A 15,339-nucleotide genomic window follows, 5' to 3' on the forward strand; every position below is an offset into this window, starting at 1 on the left:
CCTTTGCACTTATTTTTTTTTGTATTTGCATCACTTTTTGTCCCATTAATCGTTCTACTTCTTTGTATTTTGTAGTTGTATTTATAAAGGAAATTGATAAATAAACCCCCACCCCTAGGTTGTCACTACTTGTCATGTCATGTCATGTCTCCTCTTTTATTTTTTATTTTTTTTTAGTATATGTCATGTCTCATCATGTCTCATCTCACATACATACACATATATATATAGATATATACACATAGACATATAAGGCAGAGAATATATATATACATTTATTAATTTAAATGCTTTGATTAAGATTTTCTGTTTGGTTTTTTTTTAATTATTATTTTTCTTTTTAATTTTTGTGTAAAGAAAAGAGAAATTATATTTTTTTGATATTAATTTCATAATTTTGTAAAACATAGACAATAATTTATTCAAATACATGAATAAAAGTTTCGGATGAAGATTTGATGAATCCATATGAGTGCATGTACGCATCTAATCGTTCCGCATACGGAGTCGCCCATGCAGCTGCACAAGTATGCCTACAGTGAATCCATTCGGGTGTGATGGGAGGCATTGAATATATTCTCTGTCTAGATTCTCTGTCCTATACAGAGAATATATTAGGACAGAGAATATACAATGGATACCCATATACAATTGATAGATAGATATAATTGAAAAGTTATATATATATATACACACACACACAGCGGGTCTCCTATGCACAGACCCGTAATTGCCAAACTATGCGGGCTTTCGACTCAAGCCGTTGGATCAATTGAAGGGCTTAGATTAACATAGATAATAAATAAATAAATAAACCAAAAATTTAAATTGGTGTCAAATTAAGACTAGTGTGAAGTTAATGGATTGTTCTGTGACTTTTGTCAACTTTCTCTTTCTCTCTTTCGTTTTTCTTTTTCTGTCATCATTTTTTTTTGTGTTTTGGTGGGCAACCGACGCTGCCTAGCACTGTTGAAATGAAAGACTAGAAAGACAGTAAATCTTTTGACAAAATTGATTAAAGATCTAAGGTAGGGGGTTGAAAGTAGGAGGGTTTGAATAGTGCTTCCCTGAAATGGCTTAGTCACTCTGAAAGGTCACATGTTGACGTAAGAGATCAAGGAGGTACAAGTACAAGATCATCATTATTTCTACGAAAATGTTAAGAATCTCAATGTTTTTTTGTGTGGGCTATCCATTGTTGAGAATGAGATGAAGGGCATGTGGATCGATGTGCAATGGTGAACCCCACATGTCATATGGAATCGTGTATATTCATCTCAATATTGGGATAACTGAGACTAAGATTGTGGAATTCGTAAGGCTGTTTTTATTTTTGAATGGGTTGATTAATTTGTTAAGAGGATATGATTTGGGCCGGTCAAAGTTTTCTAATTAACATGAGATTATAATTTGGGCCATTCCGTCCCTTTAAGGCCCAAAGCTCAGGTGAATGGTGCCCAGTGCCCAGTATCAAGAAAACCAGAGAGCTCCGGTAAGAATTTATTAGGAATGCTTCCAAATTTCAAGCCTATCAGGCCGACTCATCGGCCAAACATTTGAGGCATTGTTGACATCAATCATCCTCTGTTGGGGACTAAAAATGATGTTAGGTTAAAGAGATGGACTTTAAGGCACAATTCTTGTGGCTTCATGTATTTATTAGTGAAAGCGACATGGAAAATTACATGAATTTTGTACAGACGGGTCTCTTTTCATCAAGATTTACTTTACAAGCGTGAGAATCACGGATAACTCAAATGACACGTGAAAACCACGAATAGCTCAAATGACACTCATATATACAGTATCTCATAGAGGTCTCGAGTTCGAGTTTCTCCCATCCCTTCCCCTGTAATAAAAAAGGATTTACTTTCCAAGAGTGTCTTTATGGTCTTCCGTAGGACTTGATTGTTTCGAAAAGAAAATGCAGTACAAAGTAATTGCATGCAGACTTGTGTAGATTAGCAACTTTTAATGATAAGAGGGCGATAGAGTACAGCCAAAGATCAATGTTTGTTTGGACAGAAGACAAAGAACCACCATTGTGCTATATTCAGTAACTTAATCTGGACAAGCTGAAGCAGAGTTAGAAGTCATGACACATGATACAAATGTACAAGCTGCCTGTTATGACTCTTTCACATCAGGCCTTGGCGACTGACGAGATTGTCGGTAAGGAGAGGCATGAGGAACATTAAGACTGGATAAGCTCCGAACTGGTTGTCCATTCCTTGTTATGAATCCGCCCTGAGGTTTACTGCCACCTTTAGCATTCGTGTTCATCTTGGAACGATCTACTTGAATGGTTTGGAAGTAACGCGAAGAGCTGGCCATATCCTTGAGGTTTGGCAAAGGTTTCAGGGTGTCAACAACTTCACTCATCCGAGGTCTGGTTTTGGGGTCACGGCTAAGACATTGTATAGCAAGCTGGGCTGCTTTCTGAGCACCTTTAATGGAGAAATGACCTTCAAGACGAGGGTCTAATAACCTATAGAAACTTCTCCTGTCTCCAAGATGCGGCCTCGCCCATTCGACAAGGTTGTGCTCCCCATTTGGCCGGTTTTTGTCCATAGATCGACGACCCGTCATCATTTCCAGTAGAACTACTCCAAAGCTATAGACATCACTCTTGGACGTCAAATGTCCTAAGCCCACAAGAACAATATTAGTTTTGCATCAAATCAAGATATGATAGCCGGTACTTCCATAACCCCAAGATGTAATAAAAATCAGACAAACAGTTGAGCATGGCAATTATAAAATACATGGGGTGCCCGCCAAAGGATTATAATAAGGCAGCTGCATGAACTGTAACTCTAAAAAGAAGTCTTAACAATTTTATAATGTTTCTTCGTCCCCACAACTGACAACTAATCCAAGTCAGACATGCACATACCCACTCACTAACAGCTTCATTTGGTTATTAATCCCTAACTACTTGCATTCTCCCCCCATGGAATGCAACACCAGGAAAGGATGAGAGGGAAAGCAACCAGTCACGGAAATCAATGCAGTGACCCCATCGACTACTGTTACTCAAGGTTCTGTAAGTGCCGCAGGCCCTTATGAGATAGCTAGTTGTAAAATTCATGAAACATGCACGGAGACTCACATACAATGGCCTGAAACTGAAATGCTTGCTATTAAATGCTTATTTAAAATCCAAGTGTCCCTATAATAATCAAGAGGCTATGGCTAATGCAGGGTAGCAAGGAAATCAAAAGCTAATTTACGCACTCTAATATCAATGTTTGAACACTCACCGGTCATTACATATTCAGGGGCAGCATAGCCATAAGTTCCCATAACCCGAGTAGATACGTGAGTTTTATCTCCCTCAGGACCATCTTTAGCAAGTCCAAAATCAGAAAGTTTGGCATTATAATCCTAGAGAGGCAAATATTTTCAAAATATATGGGTGAAGTGAGTAATATTTTAGGATTGAATTTTGTGTTGTTTAATAAGTAATTCACTTACCGCGTCTAATAAAATATTAGATGTCTTAAAGTCACGGTATATTACTGTCCTTTCAGCCTCTTCATGAAGAAATGCAAGACCCTTCGCTGCGCCAAGTGCAATTTTCATCCTGATTGCCCATGGAAGAGGCAAGGACCCTTCTGCACATTAAATGGTTGTTACCAGAAAACATTAAACATGGATCATATAGCTGTGAATGTCTAAAGTATCACAGCAGGATGTAGATAATGGAAAAGATACTGAAACACAATGCCAAAAATTTAACAAAAAAATAAGTTCCACAAGACACTGACCCAATCGAACAGTAACGGTCATCAAGTCATTGACTTGTTGCAAAATGCTATACAATAGATCAGTAATGGAAACTTCGTCACAATCATAAGCATTTGAAATTATAAGTTCTGCATATGCACCAAACTTTCGTATAGTTTATAGTATCCATCAACAGTCAAAACCTACTTGAAGTATCATTCTAATTGACATACTAGATTCTGTGTCACACACAAACACAAGTGCATCTTACACCAGCCCAAGAAAATGCAGCCGAAATTCTGTAAGAGAGCAGCGGAAGGTGATGAAATTTTCGGAAAATAGTTGGATTTCTCAATTTTGTAATTGCAAGAATAAATTACTATTCTACCAATGATTGTAAATTATTCAAGGGTAACAAAAAAATATTTTGAAAGATGGAGACACCAACTGGTCTTCCCCGTTTATTAAGAGTATAGATGAATTTGAAGGGTTTTTGATTGCAAACAAAAGTCTCACCGAAAAAAGTATTTCCCAAAACAAAAAAAATTATTAGCAATTTTATCTTGAGTAAACTAAGGGCATCATTGATCAAACCTAGAATTTTGCTAGCTGCTTGCATTACCCTGGGTAGACCACCCAAAAGACTGGATCATGATAAGCTAAAAAAGTTAAGTTCATGGACAATAGACAGAAATCAACATCTACCACTAGTTGCTACAGCACTCAATACTTGAGCAACCTAAATGTATTGTAACCAAAGTACCGCATGACATGAAACACAGGTTATAGCAATATCCAAGACTGTAGTTGGCCACGTCTGAGTTCAGACAAAGCTTGAAACTCAATTAGGTACCTCAACAAGAATCATTTGAAGACAACAACAAATCAATGATCGAGAAGTACAATTAGTAAGTGTCATGTTAATACATGGTCAACATTTTAGCTAAACTTGCTTCCATCCATAGAGAAAACAACTGCAAAACCCCTACTTTCCCAACAGACAACAATGAATTAGAACATAGGATATTCTAGAATTCCTATCAAGATGGCACCTAAACAAGCTTGTAAGAGGAAGGTGGGATATGAATTACAATACATGTCATGATATTAGCTGATGAGAACCATAGCAGATAATAAACCCAAATCACAAATTCAGGTCCTTCAACTTTTGCTAGACTACAAAATCAAACCAACATTTTTCTTTGAATATGACTGGATGAAAACAAATAATATTACACTGTTTCACAGGTGTTGCCGGGGAAGCAACTCAAGCACATGTCCACCCACCTGGAGCCCTGGCCAGCATCCGGCCGAATCAAGTAATGTCAGTCAATAACACAGGTAAGACATTTTCCCCTCACCCCTCAAAAACATTGTCTTTAATTATGAAGTCATACATGCACTGCAGTTTTGTGACTATTTCTTGTGCACTGATTTTTTGCATTTTTCTTCATGTCAGATAAATAGTTTCCTACAATATAAAATTGGTAAAAATAGAAATGAAGCATTATCTTTAGGAAATCAATAGTTTCTTCAAGATGGGAGCACACACATTTAAGTTATGTTACTTGTGTATGACACCTAAAATCCACTCTCTGAATTCAGTTATGACTTATCAATCCAAACATAAGACACTATAGTCGCATGAAAAAAAAACCATGTCATGCCAACAGGTCACCAATCACACCACAACAGTCAAAATAACTCAACCTAGTCAATATCAATATATAAGGTTATAATACCAAAAAGAAAAAAATGAATTTACATCTATAAAATGGTCAATCACATACTTCTAAAGAGATGGTTCTCCAAACTTCCTCGTGGCATAAACTCGTATGCCAGCAGCCTATGATCATCTTCAATGCAATAACCAATTAATTTAACCAAATTGGGATGGAGAAGGTTGCCAAGGAAATTAACTTCAGCCTGACATATGGCAAAAATAGTGAAATTTTATCAGAAAAAATTAAAATGAGAGCAAGAGAGAGAGAAAGAGAGGCAAAAAGAAAAGGGGCATACCAGCCACTCTTTATGGCCCTGAAGTCCATCATGGTTGAGGGTTTTAACAGCAACAGTAAGCCCAGTTCCTGGTTTCACAGGAGCGGTTCCATTCTCTTCTATCCAACCTTTGAAAACACAACCAAAACCACCCTCACCAAGAAGACTCTCGGGTCTGAAGTTCCTAGTTGCTAATTTTAGCTCATTAAATGTAAACTTCCGAAGTTGAGAAGCTATCTTCAGTTCCTCACTGAACTTTGGTGTTGATGACGCACTTTCGGCATTACTGGTGGTTGTAGAGGACATATTTGGAACAACTGGCGGACCTCTGCTTTTCTCGTTTGTAGGTTTGTTCTCTACTGATACACACAAATACAATACAATTAAATGAATATACCCTGTTTGTATCCACTTTAATAACTATTTGCAAACCTCCATTTAAGTCCATTCAATATACCCCTAGAATTAAGAACTAAAAGACAAACCACAGCTATCAAGTCCACTATACTCAAGTAATAAACAAAATGATCATAATGAATCTAGAACACCACACGATGGTCCATGCTACATTGCTACTGGGATAATTCAAAGAATATCATGAACTATTCTCATAGAGGTTCCATTTTTCGCAACAAAGCTTTCAATAAGCTTTGCAATGCAGAAGCAGAACTCCTGTCTTGTTTGGTCAGATGCCAATGATACCATTTCCGCGACCTATACCAATTGAAGAAAACAACAATATGAAACTAGAAAAGAGTTTGGTACTCCTTCCGGTCTTCAAAACAGTTTCCATCAAACAATCTGACTGTAATTTACAGCAAGGTGATTCCAGTGGAATTGGTCACATACTAAAAGAATCAATTTCTCGCAATAACTTTGTGATAATCTTGAAAAACTCATCAGTCATCACATACCTTTACTCGATTTAGCCAGACCCATATCAGGAATAAACTCAATTCTTAAACCATGACTTAAAATTATCGGCTTTCAGGGAAAATAATATGACCCGGAAAGAAACAAAGGGAAAGATCGAAAAGAGAAAACTTACCATATGGGGTACAAATACCACTCATGGAACTATCAACTTTTGATCTTGAAGACATGCAGCTTCCCAGGATCCTCAATTTGACCCAACACCCAGTCTCTTCGTCTCCAGCTGCCTCATTTTTTTTCGACTTCTTCTCCCCCTTTGATTTATCCACAACCCATTTCTCCTCCTTCATAGAATCAGGACCCAAACCCATCTTCTTCTCTCAAAACTATTAATAAAAGCTCAAACTTTATTCATAACAAAGAGAACCCATTTCAGAAAACCTTCATATTAACTCCACGCCCATCAAAACCCCAAACAAACTGAAATTAAAGCCACCGAGATCCAGTTGAAAATTTAGTCAAAAGATCAAAAATTTAGTGATAGCAGAGAGAACCCATCTCAAAATATCTCAATCTGAATTGACGAGAACCAATCAAACACAAAAGGCTTACAAATGAGAGCCAGCAGTTTGTGAAATTTTAGTCAAAAGGCTTAAAGGCCTAGAGAGAGAGAGAGAGAGAGAGAGGGCGAGTGCTCGAGAAAGAGGGAAAGTGATCAGCTACGGGCAGTTGGAAACAGAGATGATGGGGCAAGATGGGCAGGAGAGAGAGATAGGGGTTGGTGACCTTGGCATATTCCGGACAGGAAATCATGTATTGTAAAGAAAACAGAGATGGATATACAATTAATCCTTGATTGGGATTATATTCATGAACCGACCCTTGCCCACTACCACTCACGCCTTGTGCCACATTGCCAACTCCCAAGTCAAATATTTAAGATGGGAATTACTTCTATGACGTTCGGTCAAACGTCATCATTGTGTGCCACATGGCGTAATTAAAATTTCTTTATTTATTTTTTTCTCTAGACCGTAGATCTGATTGAAGAAGAAAGATCTAAAGGAAAGAGATCAACAAAAGAAGAAGAAAAAAAAAATGTCGATCTCGGTCGCAAGCAAATGAAGAAGAAGGAGAAGCACACAAAGAAAGAGATCGCGGAGGGCAAATCGACGAAAGATATCTCATGGAGGGCGTATTTGTCCACGTGAGGTTTGATTCGTTCACAAGTCTTAAAAGGATAAATTAGTAAAACAACATTTTCTGACAAATGTGACCCTTGTAACTACTTACTGAAAACTAGAATATTTTAGCAAATAGAAAAAATTGATAGTTAATAATGTTGAAATTTTGATGGATAGAATTTTCAATAACAAAACCAGAGACATGTCAGTGGTGGCTATCAATTGACTAAAATAATTGCTGCACTGACGACGTTAAATAGACAGCTTGCTCATAAACTAAAATATCCTAATTGATGACAATTATTAAAATAAAAAACTATATTAATGTAAATTTTAAAGTCAAATATTGATTTTTCCAATATTTTTTTTTTTAAAAAAAAGTTGTTTTGCTGCAAAAATTACCATGGAATCTTCACTTCACCCTAGTTATGTCACAGGACAGACAATAAAGTAATCTTAAAAGCAAGCATTTAGTGCCACGGATGATGCTCTTATTTTTTCTTTTGTACACAAATTGCTTTCTATGTTTGTCTTAAACATTAGAATCTTCTGTTTCCAATGATTGGATCATCCCAATGTGAAGAAGTTCATACTATCGACAAAACTCTGTCCAATCCAAATGATAGAGTTTGTCCGATCTAGAATAAATGAAGTTTGGACATATGTTATACGTCCAAAATCTGGATCCAAACATAAAAATTGTCTTATTTAAAATCGGGTCAGGGTCTAAACACACTGGTTTACTTATTCGAACCCTAACTTGAATTAGTTTATTGTCCAGATTTAAATCAATCTGGGCTTGATCAATTAGGTACGTCCAAAATCCAATCCGGATTAAAGTCCAAACATGTAAATATTTCGTAAATACATGACATTGTCCAACCTGGAACCGACCCGGAACCGATTTTTGGACACCCCTAACTACCAGGATGATATATACTTATATAGAAATGGACAAAAATAAACTAAACGCATCTCTCTAATTTCAAGTTTTGACCAATCCATGTCATGATCTCATCTCTCTATCTATGGACAGCAACTTCATTAACTTCACTGGATTTGAAATGTTGATCACAGTTGGTGGATGTATGTCAACAAAACACACCCCCTGAAATGCAAATTGAGAGAATGCATAGATCAGAACAAAATCACCACCTTCATAAGCCTTCACTTTTCCAATCAAAAGTAAAAAATAGAAAGGGGGAGAAAACCTATGAAGTCACACATATGCCATGGTTGAAAAAGACTCCAAAAATGGAGTTTGAAAAAAAGCCCTCAACTTGTTTAAATTAAGATTGGATGTACAGAAGATGAGACACATGTGATTTTGAGTTTCATAGCGACAGGGGAACACAAGACCAAAGCCAGATCAGACCTCACCAATCCACTCATAAGTGTGGATTAGGCACAATAAAAAGAAACAAAGAACATTACTTTAGAGGTCTTTGGTCCCGAGGCGAAAGAAGCTTGCATACAGTGCTATTTGCTTCATGTCTCAGTCCATGTCAAGGATCCCACAATCAAGTATTTACTTGGGAGTGCTCCAGCAGCGGGTGAAAGGTACGTGAGTTTCCTCCTGCAATAAGTAGTAGTGGTAAGGATTTCATGGAATCAGCCTTTCAGTAAGATATGTTTCATGGAATTAAAATGCTCAAATTCAAACCTTTGCATGTCAATGTCTGTGACGTAGATAAATCCGGCAACATTACTGCAGCAAAGAAGATGTGAAATAGCGAGCGTATAGAAAGGAACCGAACAAGAGAGATTATTTGAAATTAAGTAGATAATTCTATTTACAAATAAATACATAGATAATCATACAATTTTCTTGCCCTATATGAATATTTCTAGGAATCATCAGTTCGTAAATAAAGAGATAATGTAATCTAATTACTACATACTATTCAGCATCAATTTGACTATGTTGCAATTAAAGCAAAACTTTTGAAAAGGTCGGTGCTAGGGGCTAGGCTTGACAAACACATTGATGTTTACCATTTGTACTGCTGTTTGACCAGGTTAATTGCAGACAGATTACGAATGACAACCAACCTTAAAAAGAGTTCTAATTTACCTTGAAAGAATCTGGTCAGGTTCTTGGGCATATGAAACAGCAAGAACTAGATGCAACATATCTCGGTTGATTTCAACAGGAGCTAATCTCAGAGGGTCTGCAACCCGATCTGCCCCAATGGGAAGAGCTGACTTTGGGGCCTGTGGTCCCCCACCAACCCGAAATATGGACAAGTCACTGAAATTCGCGATACTTGAATGTGGGGAGAGATCATTTCCAATGCCATAAAAATATTCCTGGAAGATACCAGTGTGTATCCTGGTGGTTAGACAAAACATGTAATAGAATGATATATGACAGAGAAACAGTGTCTAGCCTGGTTGTTAGATCATTTCCAAGGCCATAAAATATTCTTAAACTAGCAGTATTTCTATGAGTCAGATATTCCATCTAGCAAATTTACCTCGATTCCAAACCTTTCCTTAGTTTCTACGACATAGGATCTTATGCAGGAAGACCATTACTTTTGTTTTTTTTCCTTTTGATTTGTTTTTGTCAAGGGATCATTTGTCGAGAAGGTTTCCCTTTTAATTGGGTCTTTTTTAAGTCATTATGTTGTTGTAGGTAGTCAGGTTTAGAAATCCTAATGTTTCCTAAAACCAATGGTTGTAAACCTCTATTTAAAGACTTGCTTGCCTCAGAAATTAAAAAAAGAAAAGAAAAGGAAAAAAAAAAGAAAAAGAAGAGGGTTTTTATGCAAAATTGCTTTAGGAGATATTCCCTTAAGGAGAGATTCCTTAGACATGCTCGGTGAGAGGTTGAGCGGGGAAGCTGAGTTTATCCAACCAGAGAGATTCAAGGGAATTTTATTCAACTTAGAAGTTTAAGTTTTTGTTCTTCTTTGCCGAAGTTCCGTTTCAGTTTTAAAATATCTAGAAATTGGGAATTTCTCTCCTAGGGTTCTTGATTTTGGGATTAATTTGGGGGTTAGGGTTTTTGGTTCACTCAATCCTAAACAAAATTTACATCGGTCATTTAAAAACTACATTTGGATCTGTCATGCGTTTCTTTTTTATAGTTTCAAACTTTCAATTGCTAAGATAGATAACACAACTAGGAACATAGCAAGCATATCACCATCCCTTCCTTTCTTACAAAAGAGGAGGAGATATTTTGCCCCAAGGCCATTCTCTTTAAATATTGGAACTGAAATATTAATAAATATAATTATTCACTCTACAAAAGGGGGAGAATAACAAGCTGTGCAAGTGAGGGTAAAAATGCAACTAAATTCAGGAAATGATTTTTTTTCTTTTCCCCATAAGCAGGAACTTCAATTAGTATAGAGAAGGATGTTATTTACCCTTATCCTATAGCTCCTTGTCTTCTGGCGTACTTTTGCACTCCTCGACACAACACCACCTGACTTTTGAAGTTTAACGACATCTACATTAGGTTTGTTTTTGAGCACATCTCTCAGCATGCTGAAGAGTTTTTCCTGCAAACCATGAATTATGGAAGGACTACTGAGGTCTCACGGATGGCTAAATGGAAGACTATTTTTCATTGAATCAATAGGCAATTTCGAGCAGTAATAGCCCTAGGACATCATTTAAAGAGAAATACTTGCATTTATGAAACACAAGAACTAACATGTTATCTATCAAATCAATTTATTCTCATTCTGGATGCCATAAATGTATGCCATTCTGAAAATATTCGCAACAAGAATGAATGAAGAAAACAAAGAAAAATTATTATACAGGGGGGAAATGCAAAATTCAACATATTTACCATTTTATATTTCAGTTGCCATCATCTTCCATTTTTAAAAAAGTCTAAACTCCAAATGAATTGCTGACTTTTTCATTAAGTACAAGATCAAACACTTTGTTTTGAATACTAAAGTACCATGAAAACATAGAATTGTTTTGAATACTAAAGTACCATGAAAACAAGTTCTATGTAGTGCACAACATAGTCCATCACCAATAAAATCTATCATACCACAGAAGGGCACTGAAAATTAGTGCATGCTCAAGACAACAATAATGGTAATAAAGAGAGTAAATGGGAATCCATATGAAATTTTTATATAGGAAACCGCTTGGGAGAGAATTCATACTATTATCAATCTTAAAAAAGAGGCGTTATGAAGCTAAATAGATGCAATCTTTGCAAAAGGAAGAGGAAACAGTTAATTATCTTCCACCGCATTGTGATCGGAAAAACATTTCATGGTGTAAGACTCGTGGCAAATTTGTTGGGTGAGAAGTGCATCTTTCAGGCAGGAAATTACAGCATGAAGCTATACCCATGGAGGCAAAGGCTATAATTGCATGGCGACATCCCCTTTGCAATCTGGCGGATAGTGCGAAAGCCAAAAAGAGAAGAACACTAGAATGTTTGAGGTGTGGAGACAAGTATTCAAAGAATTTGCACCAGCTGTTAACATCTCTTGTGTTTTTGGCATAGTATAGATTTGCACTCTTTTTATAAATCTCAAAATGGTCATGGCTTACAATATTATCGCATCCAGGAATAAGTTCACAATTTTGTATATCTATTGGACCTAAAAAAATGACGAACAAGGATGCTTAAAGGAGTATTTGAAATGAAAATGATTACCTGGCCCAAAACCAAGACAACGTTAGCATTGAATGTATCAATTGCATGGAGGAGTAGCTGTAATAATTAAATAAAAAACAAGTGCATCAGACAACACGTTCCAAGTAAATAATATCGAAAAAATAATTACTACTTCACACTATTGAAGGCTCGAAGCTGAGCTCCCTTACCTCATAGCCAACACCTTCTATCCATCCCATGGTATTGATCACCATGCCTGCAGCACGAGATTCAGCATTTCCAGCGATTTGTCTCTCTAGTACCTGAGCAAGCTCCTTCACAAGCACCTTGTACAAGTCTACATTTTGACTGAAAAGAAAAACATTTAAAAATTGGTGGCCAACACGTAATAATATATAAGTAGGCCATGAAAGATTTATTGTTACATGGAAAAAGGATTTGTTGTTACATGGAAAATCAACCAAGAAGATAAATGAACAAGTCATGAAATAGCCTTAAATTTGATTGAAACTGCCCAATTGGTTACCTAGGAGTTGTGTGCCCATAAAAGTAAACAAGGGGCATTTCCAAAGGAATTCCTTCCAGAGGATCAATAGGCATTTCAATTGGTGTGGCTGCAATGGATCCAGGAATTGTTATGGAACCTTGGCCTATATCCAAGTCCACATAAGTAGGTTTCCAGCCCTGTTTAGCTGCCCAACTCAGAAGCATCTTTGACAATGTGCTCTTCCCAGAATCTGTGGGTCCCACCACAATCACCCTTGGGCCCTGGACCGACAATAAGTACCATAGATGACTGAGTTAAAAAAATGCACATCATTGTAGGAATGAAAACGCCTTACGTGCTATAAGCTTGCAGATAATGGATCTTGTAAAAGTGCAAATAAAGAATCATGACATCCCCGAGCCTTAGACAACCAAACAGCATCGACCTAAGAAATACATTGCATGACGCAGTTTATTACAGTTTCAGAATTTGAAATTAGTTTGACCAAAAAACTTTATAAGTGGAAGAATAAACTCTCATGCATAACTTTGAAAATATTAAAAAATCAGGAATGAAACTTTTGTCTTACTTCCTTGTTGAATGAAAATTTTTGGATATCAATCATTAACAGATCATCTTGATACTTAAAAGAACATTTCACCAAAGATGTAATAGTAAAAGTATAAATGAGAAGTATAAAAATATACCTGAGAAGCATTGGGATCTGTGGATGGTGATGCTTTAGCACGGTTTCTACGACCATCTAGTACAGCATGCACATTTACATAACTCACCATCGGTGTCTATAACAATGAGGATTGGAAAACCATCACCACCCATTGATAAGAATAAGATAGTTGCACATGTCAAATCAAGATGCATGGGAACTAAATAGTACACAAGAATGTACCTCATCTGCAGTATAATCAGTTTCAGTAGCCCCATCCATTTCAATTGTGGCTCCAAACCAACTAAAAACCTGATAAATAAAAATTAAATTTGTTTCGACGTAGTCCAAAAGCAGATGACTTTTGATAGAAATATTTCACTACGTCATTATTTTAGAAAAGGTCCTTATGTAAATCAGAACAAACTGCGTCATTCTTTTAGAAAAAGGTCCTTTTGTAAATGAGAACAAATAATTTTAGTAATTTCAAGAGCATGGTATGATGTCTTAAGCATTATATTGGATAAAATTTAACTATTGCAGGAAACCTGATGTCTAGAACCTAGGGCATAAGACAGCACCTCTACTCAGTAATTTTTTGGATACTGAAAGAAAAAGGGCAAAACACTAAAACAAAAAGGAATATATTAAAACAATATTAGAAAAGAAACCAATCACATTTTTCCCTTTTCCACAATTCCACCATGTTTTAAGCTAAATCAAATTGGGGGTTTCAAGCAGCATGTCATGAATGCGGAAGTTGCCAAGGCACTGAAACTAGTACATCAATATATTTAATCAACGGGATCAGGGAGCTCCAATTATTTGCTTCAATTGTAGCTCCAATTTCCTCCCAAAACTATCATAAATTATGAATTAAAATGTTGTTTGGGGTAGTTTGGTGTCCATAATGTTGGAATATAGTAGATTTTGAAAAAAAAATATTCAAAATCCAAAATTCTAAACCCTAAAAACTAAAATTTAAACCATAAATCTTAATTCCTGACTCCTAAACTCTAATATATCATTTTCAAATAAAAACATGGTTTTGGGGAAGAATTGTAGCTACAATTGGGGCAAAAACTTGGAGCTCCTCCGACCCTTAATCAACTGTGAGGTTTAGACAACCGAAGGCAAGGAAAGCAGTACAAAAAAATCACATTGATGGTAAAGAAAGCTTCTTTAAGAGAATTTCTCATCCTCTTATCAAACGCTCAATAACTACAAGACTTGAATCATACACATATGGGTCTATTTAAAATTTTTTGGGTGACTCCCCTCAAGTATATGTGGCTTCCCCACTCCGCTCTATAAGACTTAAATATACAGAACTCGTAAGAAGCGGCTAGAGCCATTCAGAATTCCACAATAAAACCCTATTTCCATCAACAAACAAATTTTCAAGTGGTGCACCCAACGTCCGGAAAACAGTAGAGACCCTAGAGAATTCCCCAATTGCACGTATTCATGAATGCTTGCACATGCAGAAACAACCAATATAGACTCAGGAAAAAAGAGATTTTAAATTTAGTGCAAGAAATTAGGAATTGTGAAATTTACGGCGAATTTGAGACGAGGAGGGAAGGTGAGCCAGATTTCGGGGGCAAGCTCGGAGCCAAAGATCTCAGCGGTGCCAGAGAGAACGCGTAGGCGGAGAGGCGTGTCGTTAGCGACTTCAATTCTGAGCTCGCTCTCCTTGTCTAATTTCACCTGCTTAGTCGTCGCCAGTACAGGCGTGCCGGTGCCGGTGCCGGTGCCGGTATACGCCATCCCGTACCCACTACTGCTCTTCGCTGTG

At 36.8% G+C, this 15,339-nt stretch overlaps 2 protein-coding genes across 5 annotated transcripts; both read right to left on the reverse strand.

Annotated features, from left to right (window-relative positions):
* Window positions 1-1,870: 1,870 nt before the first annotated feature.
* On the reverse strand, window positions 1,871-7,492 carry LOC119995899 (probable serine/threonine-protein kinase PIX7). Of its 3 annotated transcripts, none has more exons than XM_038842368.1 (6): window positions 6,776-7,492; window positions 5,749-6,086; window positions 5,520-5,655; window positions 3,478-3,617; window positions 3,264-3,387; window positions 1,871-2,645 (listed from the first exon to the last, which is right to left on the reverse strand). In XM_038842368.1, the coding sequence occupies exons 1-6, from the start codon at window positions 6,969-6,971 to the stop codon at window positions 2,128-2,130; spliced, it is 1,452 nt and encodes a 483-aa protein (XP_038698296.1). In that variant the 5' UTR covers window positions 6,972-7,492; the 3' UTR covers window positions 1,871-2,127. The 3 variants fall into 3 exon arrangements, with proteins under 3 accessions (XP_038698296.1, XP_038698299.1, XP_038698298.1); XM_038842371.1 differs by having other exon boundaries at window positions 3,478-3,614; window positions 5,749-6,083; window positions 6,776-7,490; XM_038842370.1 differs by having other exon boundaries at window positions 3,478-3,614; window positions 6,776-7,490.
* A 1,166-nt stretch (window positions 7,493-8,658) lies between these two features.
* On the reverse strand, window positions 8,659-15,327 carry LOC119995900 (protein CLP1 homolog). Of its 2 annotated transcripts, XR_005467740.1 has the most exons (11): window positions 15,102-15,327; window positions 13,785-13,853; window positions 13,582-13,677; window positions 12,914-13,155; window positions 12,597-12,735; window positions 12,427-12,483; window positions 11,162-11,296; window positions 9,859-10,094; window positions 9,448-9,492; window positions 9,218-9,360; window positions 8,659-8,893 (listed from the first exon to the last, which is right to left on the reverse strand). XR_005467740.1 is itself a non-coding variant. In XM_038842372.1 (10 exons), the coding sequence occupies exons 1-10, from the start codon at window positions 15,309-15,311 to the stop codon at window positions 9,273-9,275; spliced, it is 1,317 nt and encodes a 438-aa protein (XP_038698300.1). In that variant the 5' UTR covers window positions 15,312-15,327; the 3' UTR covers window positions 9,021-9,272. The 2 variants fall into 2 exon arrangements, 1 of the variants encoding a protein (XP_038698300.1); XM_038842372.1 differs by lacking the exon at window positions 8,659-8,893 and having other exon boundaries at window positions 9,021-9,360.
* Window positions 15,328-15,339: the final 12 nt, after the last annotated feature.

This window comes from Tripterygium wilfordii, chromosome 4, assembly GCF_013401445.1.
Source record: "Tripterygium wilfordii isolate XIE 37 chromosome 4, ASM1340144v1, whole genome shotgun sequence".
Lineage (NCBI taxonomy): Eukaryota > Viridiplantae > Streptophyta > Magnoliopsida > Celastrales > Celastraceae > Tripterygium > Tripterygium wilfordii.

What these genes read in the sequence shown, in the direction of transcription:
- LOC119995900 (XM_038842372.1), bottom strand. Translation starts at nt 15,311, where the DNA reads ATGGCGTATACCGGCACCGGCACCGGCACCGGCACGCCTGTACTGGCG. An exon ending in CTCCTCGTCTCAAATTCGCC is followed by an intron (nt 13,854 to 15,101) that starts GTAAATTTCACA and finishes TTTATTTATCAG; the next exon opens with GTTTTTAGTTGGTTTGGAGC. An exon ending in ACAGACATTGACATGCAAAG is followed by an intron (nt 9,361 to 9,447) that starts GTTTGAATTTGA and finishes TACTTATTGCAG; the next exon opens with GAGGAAACTCACGTACCTTT.
- LOC119995899 (XM_038842368.1), bottom strand. Translation starts at nt 6,971, where the DNA reads ATGGGTTTGGGTCCTGATTCTATGAAGGAGGAGAAATGGGTTGTGGAT. An exon ending in AGGGCCATAAAGAGTGGCTG is followed by an intron (nt 5,656 to 5,748) that starts GTATGCCCCTTT and finishes GCCATATGTCAG; the next exon opens with GCTGAAGTTAATTTCCTTGG. An exon ending in GGAGAACCATCTCTTTAGAA is followed by an intron (nt 3,618 to 5,519) that starts GTATGTGATTGA and finishes TTTAATGTGCAG; the next exon opens with AAGGGTCCTTGCCTCTTCCA.